The 9,422-nt window shown below is 40.3% G+C and overlaps 1 protein-coding gene across 1 annotated transcript; it reads left to right on the forward strand.

The window, feature by feature from the left end:
* Positions 1-258: 258 nt before the first annotated feature.
* LOC106568223 (transmembrane protein 120B) lies at positions 259-8,637 on the forward strand. Its single transcript, XM_014138374.3, has 12 exons — positions 259-505; positions 2,736-2,854; positions 2,974-3,090; positions 3,187-3,246; positions 3,336-3,431; positions 3,529-3,618; positions 3,733-3,798; positions 3,970-4,031; positions 4,954-5,046; positions 5,638-5,702; positions 6,187-6,255; positions 6,483-8,637. The coding sequence occupies exons 1-12, from the start codon at positions 443-445 to the stop codon at positions 6,597-6,599; spliced, it is 1,017 nt and encodes a 338-aa protein (XP_013993849.1). The 5' UTR covers positions 259-442; the 3' UTR covers positions 6,600-8,637.
* The last annotated feature ends 785 nt before the right edge of the window (positions 8,638-9,422 follow it).

The raw sequence follows: 9,422 nt of genomic DNA on the forward strand, positions 1-9,422 counted from the left end.
TGACCAAGCGTTCTATCCCCATAGCAACCAACTTGCATAGACGCACACATTTTCCTGTCAGCGTTTGCGCTGTCAGAATTTTTTTTCAGTTCTTATAAATGTATTATATTGCTCTTCAAATCATTATCAATTTTTTTTTTCTCAAACAGTAATGTGAAGCTGTTATTGTAGTAGGCGTTCCTGTCTAGTATGAATATTTCTGCACTTTTAGAACTGTGACGTTACAAAGGTACATTTGACAGGAGTGGGCGGTCTGACGCATGCGCACAGCGTGACATGGAAAAATAATCTTGAACAGCTGTAGCTACCATTCTTATTATACCTCAGTGGTAGCGACCAAAAAATACTAGTAACTGTCTGCGGCTGTATTGTAGCCATCTGGAGGTTCTGTACAGGAAGTCGGAGGAAGCGAAATAGCTAGCTCGTGCCGCTAACTTGCAAAATGTCCCTGCAAAGGTGTCAAACTGATTGGGAAGAAATTGACCAAGAATATCAACAATTACAGGTAGGCCTATGTGAAGCCTGTTTGACAGCTAGCTAACGTTAGTGCGTAGCGTGACGTGTACTACCGTCAGTTCGGCAAGAGAGGAGGATGATATAGCTACGATTGTCAACTCCGTTTGGTAGATTGTTAGCTAGCCTGTTAGTTAGTTTGCTAGCTAGCTAGCTAACTTAGTTAACCCAGCATACTAATTTGAGAAGGTTATCGGGTAACGTTATAATTGTACACAATATTTTGTATTCAGGTACTTTCCAATATAATTATGCTGAACAAAAATATAAACGCAACATGTAAAGTGTTGGTCCCATGTTTCATGAGCTGAAATGAAAGATCCCAGAAATCTTCCATATGCACAAAAAGCTTATTTCTCTCAAATTGTCTACAAATTTGTTTACATCCCTATTAGTGAGCATTTGTCCTTTGCCAAGACAATCCAGCCAGCTGACAGGTGTGGCAAATGAAGAATTATACAGCATGATCATTACACATATGCACCTTGTGCTGGGGACAAAAGGCCACTCTAAAATGTGCAGTTTTGTCACACAACACAATGCCACAGATGTCTCAAGTTTTGAGGGAGCGTACAATTGGCATGCTGACTGCGGGAATGTCCACCGGAGCTGTTACCAGAGAATGTAATATTCCTTTCTCTACCATAAGTCACCTCTGTCGTTTTAGAGAATTTGCAGTACATCCAACCGGCCTCTCAACCGCAGGCCACGTGTATGGTTTTGTGTGGGTGCAACCGATGTGAAATGGCTAGTTAGTTAGCGGTGGTGCGCGCTAATAGCGTTTCAATCGGATGACGTCACTCACTCTGAGACCTGAAGTGGTTGTTCCCCTTACTCTGCAAGGGCCGTGGCTTTTGTGGCGCGATGGGTAAAGATGCTTTGTGGAGTGTCAGTTGTTGATGTGTGCAGAGGGTCCCTGGTCCAAGCCCAGGTTGGGGCAAGGAGAGGGACGGAAGCTATACTGTTAGATGGGCAAGCGGTTTGTTGAAGTTAACGTTGTGAACCATAAGCCCCAGTGCCCCATGGGGCGGTGGGATTATGTTATTGGCAGGCATAAGCTATGGACACCGAACACAATTGCATTTTATCGATGGGAATTTGAATGCCCAGAGATACGTGATGAGATTCTGAGGCCCGTTGTTGTGCCATTAATCCGCCGCCATCACCTCATGCTTCAGCACAAAAGTGCACGGCCCCAAGATCTGTACACAATTCCTGACAGCTGAAAATGTCGCAGTTCTTCTATGGCCTGCATAGTCACCAGACATGTCACCCATTGAGTACGTTTGGGATGCTCTGGATCGACGTGTTAGACAGTGTGTTCCAGTTCCCACCATTATCCATCAACTCCGTACAGCCATTGGAGAGTGGGACAACATTCCACAGGCCACAATCAACAGCCTGACCAACTCTATGCGAAGGAGATGTCTCGCTGCATGAGGCAAATGGTGGTCACACCAGATACTGACTGGTTTTCTGATCCATGCACCTACCCTTTTTTTGTTGTTGAAGTTATCTGTGACCAACAGATGCATGTCTGTATTTCCAATCCTTAAGGGCCTAATGAATTTATTTCAAATGACTGATTTCCTTATGAACTGTAACTCAGTAAAATCTTTGCAATTGTTGCATTTTATATTTTTGTTCAGTATAGTATCCTGGGGTATGCTAGTCAGGTTTACTTCAATTTAATACATGGAAATTTGGCCAGTGAATGGCAAATGTTAGCTCGTTAACTAGCAATAATAGCCTGTTAAAGTCATAATAATCAGCAAGCAAACTAGCTAGCTCAGTTTGATAACAATGATTAGTAGCTAGCTAGTTGTTTTTTATAGTGAAATCCCCCAAATTGTAACCTCGGCGCAGTTAAATCAGTCAACTAATGCAGGTATGTAGCAAATAAGGGTCACTTTACCCAGGGTGCAGTGGCTTCTTTCCCTCTCATTTCCTTCTTGACACCACTTGAAAGGACAGGATAAGTTCAATGATATCGCAAATGCAATGCTGTCTTCCATCCACCTATTATATTCTGCCAGATCAGGGATCAGCCTCAAACTCCTTAGAAATGGAAGTGAGGGATCTGTCCTAGACCTGGACTTATCCATCACTGCATGCCTAAACTCTCTTTGGTGAAAGTAATTGCGGATTTGACAGTCTCTGCTATGAACATATTTGAGTACAGATGAAACATCTTCGCTTATTTATTTCCATTTAATTTATAGGAAACTCACAAAGTGTACAGACAGAAGCTCGATGAGCTCACCAACCTCCAGGCAACATGCAGCAGTGCCATTAGTAAACAGCGGAAGGGTCTAAAAGACCTCGGGCACAGTCTGTGCAAGTAAGTAGCCTACTCTTAATTGTTGTCAGTTGACACGGAATGGTTCAGTCTTATTTTCCTGTAGCAAAGGTCCCCATAAGTAGGACCTGAGCATTTAAAGGTTTCATTTTCTTCTACAGGTGCACAAAAACAAGTGATGAGAAAGAAACTGAACTGATCAAAGACATCCAAATGCAAATTAAAGACAAAGAGAATTTCTTCTTTGATATGGAAGCCTATTTGCCAAAGAAGAATGGGTCAGTTTATTTGAGGACATGATTATTACATATTTTGGTTACAGATGTTACCATATGAGGGTGTCAAAGCATATTGTAAAATGTTTCTCTTTTCAGATTGTACTTAAGTTTGGTGCTTGGCAATGTGAATGTAACACTTCTCAACAACCAGGCAAAGTAAGTGTGCTTTAACAAAATATCTGTATTCAGTCACATCCGCATGGTTTCTGCTTATGACCCCCTGTTTGTTCTATTCTCTGGAGCAGATTTGCCTATAAAGATGAATATGAGAAGTTCAAGCTTTTTATGACAATAATCTTGATGTTTGGGGCCATAACCTGTCTCTTTTTGCTCAATTACCGGTGAGTTGGTTATGTTATGCATTTGATGTTTCCTTGTAGTATCTTTTAATGTTTCATCAAAGCAAAGTAGTTGTAAATGTCTGTTTTGTTGTTGCAGTGTCACAGATGAAATTTTCAACTTCTTGCTGGTTTGGTACTACTGCACTTTGACCATAAGGGAAAGCATCCTCATGAGCAATGGGTCCCGGTGAGCTACTAAGCTTTTTATGTGACTATTAACTCAGTGAGATCAAAATACTTTACCAGTGTGCCTACCAAGTTGTGCTTCTTTATTCTAATTCCACTCCATGTGTCCTTTCAGGATCAAAGGGTGGTGGGTCTCCCATCATTATGTCTCTACCTTCCTATCAGGTGTAATGCTTACCTGGTAAGTGCTTTATTTATTTTTTTAACTTTGAACACTTTCTTTGAGTTGCTGTTGGTCAAAAGCAAAACATCTGTTGGCAGTTGCCCTCAGGTTTTCTGACAAGCAGTTTGATTGATAAACGTTATCCCATCACCTGTATTGATTGGTTCCTCTGTTTGCTTCTTCTCAAAGGCCAGAGGGGTCCATGTATCAGATGTTTAGAAGTCAATTCCTTGCATTCTCCATTTACCAGAGTAAGCATCTACTTTCTCTATTTATACTGAACAGAAATATAAATGCACCATGTAAAGTGTTGGTCCTATGTTTCATGAGCTGAAATATAATATCCTAGAAATCTTCCATATGCACAAAAAGCTTATTTTCCACAAATTTGTTTACATCCCTATTAGGGATAATTTCTCCTTTGCCAAGATAATCCATCCAGCTGACAGGTCTGGCATATCAAGAATTATACAGCATGATCATTACACATGTGCATCTTGTGCTGGGGACAATAAAAGGCCACTCTAAAATGTGCAGTTTTGTTACACAACACAATGCCACAGATGTCTCAAGTTTTGAGGGAGCGTACAATTGGCATGCTGACTGCAGGAATGTCCACCAGAGCTGTTGCCAGAGAATTGAATAGTCCTTTCTCTACCATAAGCCACCTCAAACGTAATTTTAGAGAATTTGGCAGTACGACCAACCGCAGACCACGTGTAACCACATCAGCCCAGGACCTCTACATCCGGCTTCTTCACCTGTGGGATCGTCTGACCAGTCGCCCGAACAGCTGATAAAACTGAGGAGTATTTCGTCTGTAATAAAGAACTTTTGTGGAGAAAAACTATTTCTGATTGGTTGGGCCTGGCTCCCCAGTGGGTGGGCCCCTGCCCAGTCATGTGAAATCCGTTGATTAGGACCTGCTGAATTTATCTCAATTGACTGATTTACTTATATGAACTGTAACTCGGTAAAATAGTTGACTTTTTTGTGTGTTGCGTTTAATAGTTTTGTTTAGTAGATATTGTGTTGGGGGAGGGGGGGGGGGGGATCACAAGCTGCACAATATAGCCTAAATTACTGTAATGTAAGTGCATGTCATTGCTCATACATTATTGGTTGTAAAGGTGTTTGATAGAAAAAAAATGTATCCATCCTTTTGTTTTTCAGGCTTTGTGCATTTTCTTCAATATTACTACCAAAGTGGCTGCTTATACCGGTTACGAGCTTTGGGGGAGAGAAATCAGTTGGACCTCACAGTGGGTAAGATGAGCTCCTTTTCAGTTAGGAAAGTTTCTAAGGCTTGCTTATTGGTTATGACTTGGGAAACCCCCTGTGGGCTTTTGAACCATTTACAAGACATTTGTGAGTGTTAATAGTTGTTACAATGAAGTGGGCCACAAGCAACCCCATGACTGCAAAAATGGGACGAAGGTGGGGTTTTACCCTTAAGCAAGTTGTTTCTCTTCCATGTTGAGTGAAATCCCAGTTGTCGGAATACCATGCAGAACATCACACTCTTTGAATCCCAAGTTTTCCTTTCTACTGCCCAAAATTGCAATTATGATAGAAATCCACTAGAAAAATGTATATCTTGCTGACCACAGTGAGCTGATGGATAACATCTCACAATTAGTTTGCAGCTGCCCCTTGAACAGAGTATTGGTTCTGACATACAGAATGTTTAGCTCTGTTTTTGGTATAGCTTACTGTATTCTCCTTACCATAATGTGTCTAATGATTAACCTGTACCCTTGACAAAGCTTTTTAAACTGGATGTAAACTTTCTGTAGTTTGTGCCTTACTGAATGTTAATTTTCCACCATCAGTAATGTATGCATGTCTGTTTTGCAGAGGGGTTTCAGTCATGGATGTGGAGAGGGCTCACCTTCCTCTTGCCATTTCTCTTTTTCGGCCATGTAAGTCAAACACCAGACCACCACACAGCTTTTAAGTATGGGTTTAGTTCAGAGGTTGTTTTACATTTATTACACCTTTCTACTACTTTCAACTCAAGACATTGACGTATCAGGCTTAATATATTTTCTCAACAGTGAGGAACTTAAACACAATTGAATTAAATGGTCATCCAGGGATGAGGTCAGGTTAGTCTGGGTGTGTGCCAGTGTGTTTCACACAGACTGGGATGAGAGTGGGGTGGGGAGACAGTCAACTGGAAGTAAAAAGATGTTGCAAAATCTGTCACTATTGTAAAATAAAGTCTTGCCCAACATGATTTCAAGGCTTTAATTTTGTTCCTTATTCCATTGAATAAGATGGTTATTTCTGCTGTTTATACATTTACATGTACACACCAGGGTAAGCTTATTCATGCTCGTGTGCATGAATAAGGTTTCAGGTCTTGGACTGAGCTTTTTTCTCTTTCTCCAATCCCCTTCACAGTTCTGGCAGCTGTACAATGCTATGACTCTGTTTCGGTTGGCAGGACATGAAGACTGTAAAGAGTGGCAGGTAAGGACAGAAATACTACCCTACAATCTCTAAGTCCCTTGTTTTCAAATGCAGTACATCATGTCTCTACTTCCAGCCCGTCTTGTGCAAGCTCGTCTAGAATTGTCTTGTAGCCTATGCTCGTTACAAGACTTCTCTCTGACGCTGGAAGTTAAACCTTGTGATGTCATTATACTAAATGTCATGATTACATGTCATTCCTAATGCCTTTGTTTGTATCTTTTCAGGTATTTATGTTGGCACTGACATTTCTTGTCCTATTCCTGGGGAATTTTCTCACCACATTGAAAGTTGTTCACCAAAAGATCCAGGAAAACCCAGAAAAGGTGCAAAAGCAGGAGTGAACGAGTCTGACTACAGCTCAGACCTCCAAGTAGCCAGTAACCATTAAGCAAAAGAGCACTTTGACATGCACAGCCGATGGAAAGATGGACGGCAGAGGGTTTGTGCCAGGAAAAGACAGAGCAGAGAGACCAATGTGTCTCGGACCGTGATGACAGCTGCAACATTAACCAATAATCTTGGCTGAGTGTGCTTTTGTTTCCGATAACCTGTCATTGTCCTTGCTACACATGCAATCACTACAGAGCAGCTTTTGTCTGGCAGATGAACCACTGTGATCCTGGACCGTTTGAGGCTTGATCCTTTTAGATTTAGTGAGTGGACAGACTGATTAATTATGGTGTTGATGTTTTTAGGTCGGAGCATAAACTACATGTGCAGAGAGCCACTCTTCAAACTATATGCAACTCAACAAAGACAAGTAGCATTAGGTCAGGGTTTCCTAAACTCGGTCCTGGGCCCCCCCAGGTGCATGTTTGAGTGTTTCCCCAAGCATTACACAGCTGAATCAAATAATCAAAGCTTGATGATGATTAGTTGGGTATTTGAGTCAGCTGTGTAGTGCTAGGACAAAAAAACAAACGTGTACCCAGGGGGGGCCCAGGACTGAGTTTGAGAAAGCCTGCATTAGGTAATGAGAAAAGGTGAGTTTACCTACAAAGTATATATACTGTGTGGTCATGTCACTACTTCACATAACTGTTATCGGTATGGCATATTCGAATACGTCCAGGGCACAGCCATTTTTTTCACTGTTATTTGTAACTACAAGTGTCTGTTGTTTTGATGTTTTTCAGGAAAGATGCATTGAACTATATATTTCTCCCCAGTGTGCTGTTGAAAGTAAACCTGTTTGCTTATTTCTGGATAGTGACATGTCTACGTGTCTATATTATATAAACTAAAGCCTGCTTCTTCTTTCAGCAAGGTACCAGCCAGGACTAAACTGATCATAGACATTTACACATTTTAACAGCAGCAGTTTACTACCATTGTTTGGGTTGATTTGGCAACCATAAATTACACAGGTGTTCTATTTTTAAGTGATGCATATACTAATGATACTGACCAAGTTTGAGTATACAAGGGTTTCTTTTCTGTAATGGTCTGCACCTTGCTAATCTGAGTGCCTGGTGTTGTAACTTTTCAGACACAGTGGATTCTGCATAGAGACAAAAGTCCATTTTTTTTATTTTTTATCCTGTAATCTGGTTCAAAATGATAACCCTTTCAATTAATTATTATTTAAGAGACTTGTCCAATTCAGGTTGTGAGAAGATGCTGGTTGTTTGAGTTCACCTTGATCACTATGCTGTTAAGGTCCACAACATACAATTGCTGCTATGAGCACTGGTACTGTGAACAAATGATTGGCAATAATGTCTTGAGCACGAATGTGCTGGAGTGATCAAGTGTATATAACTCTGCTGACATACATGGTATGTATAGTAACGCATCTGCTCTGAACTATGTACAAATCTCGAGCTTTTGTACCCATTTTCAGCATTATTAAAGTTTTTACTGTTATTTGGATGTGCATTTGAACAGAGGGATTGGTCTGAACAAATGTATTTCTTAGTGACAGGGCTTTCTAAATGCCTTATCTCTCACTGTAGCCTGTCACAATTGCGTGATGTATGTTTTTGTTCCATTTGGAATCAAGTGTTATGTTATTGGGGAAAATGTAAGGTCTTGGACTTTTAGTCTTTCATTAAAAACAATCTATTGTACTCTTGAAGGGAACCACTATTTTTGTTACACTTGTGGGAAAAAGCTAAAGCATGTTATTGAATTTAAAATGTTGGTCTAATGGTCAGTCTGCCACAACGCAGTACACAACAGATCCTATTTCCTCATGTATTGTGAGTTTGGTTTAATATTCATGTCATGGATTGTCCTGTCATAAGACTAACTTGTGCCTGAACGTACACCTGTAACAAGAGACACTGGACAAAATCATTTAATTTATGCCGTCTCTTACTGCTTTTTCACACTGTATACATGGCTGTAAGACAAATAAACATCTGATTGTATAATGTATTTTCATGTTTAGTTGTGGCATTTGATTAATTGATTGGGCTGATTTATTTTCAACATATCTTAATGTTGAATCAGCTTTGCATGATGGTAGCTGTTCCCTCTTGGGGGAACATATTTATGTCAGAGCCATTTATTTACATACATGGATATATATGGCTCTGTAATATTTTACAACAAATTTTACAACTAGAAAATCATGTAATATGTTTCTTTCCTAAAGAAATGTATCAATCAGCATGTCCATATTATTCAGTTATCTAAGTAGGAAACACTGCCTTGTCTTTTTTTCATAGCAATCACCACTAGTGGGCACTGTCATTTAACTTAGTGACCTGCAATAAATATTTGTCCAGACTCCAGCTTTGAAAGGAGCTCATTTCTAACCGCTTTCAACCACAGTATTAAATTGCCCTGACAATATAAAAGGTGCAGCATCACATTGTATTCAGAAGATGGTGCACTGTTTACCAACATGCTTAGTAAGCACGGTCACTGATTAGTGCTTATCATCCTCTGCAGAAAGGGTACATGAACATATGTAATAGGGATATTTTCCCTGAGTAGGTATCCATTAACAGACAACTTCCTGAAACAAATCTTGCCAGGTGATAGTGATCAGTGGACCAGAGCTGTGATTGTATCAAGGAAGAGTTATTCAAGGTAACCCAGTACATTAAGTAGGTCAGTGCCTCGTCCTAGAAATGGAACTGCTACAAAAAAATGTTGTACAAGTCAACCACTCAATGATTGTGAGAGATGTTAAAAAAATAAACACCACAAAAGGC

Source organism: Salmo salar, chromosome 13 (assembly GCF_965601325.2).
Source record: "Salmo salar chromosome 13, fSalSal1, whole genome shotgun sequence".
Taxonomy (NCBI): domain Eukaryota; kingdom Metazoa; phylum Chordata; class Actinopteri; order Salmoniformes; family Salmonidae; genus Salmo; species Salmo salar.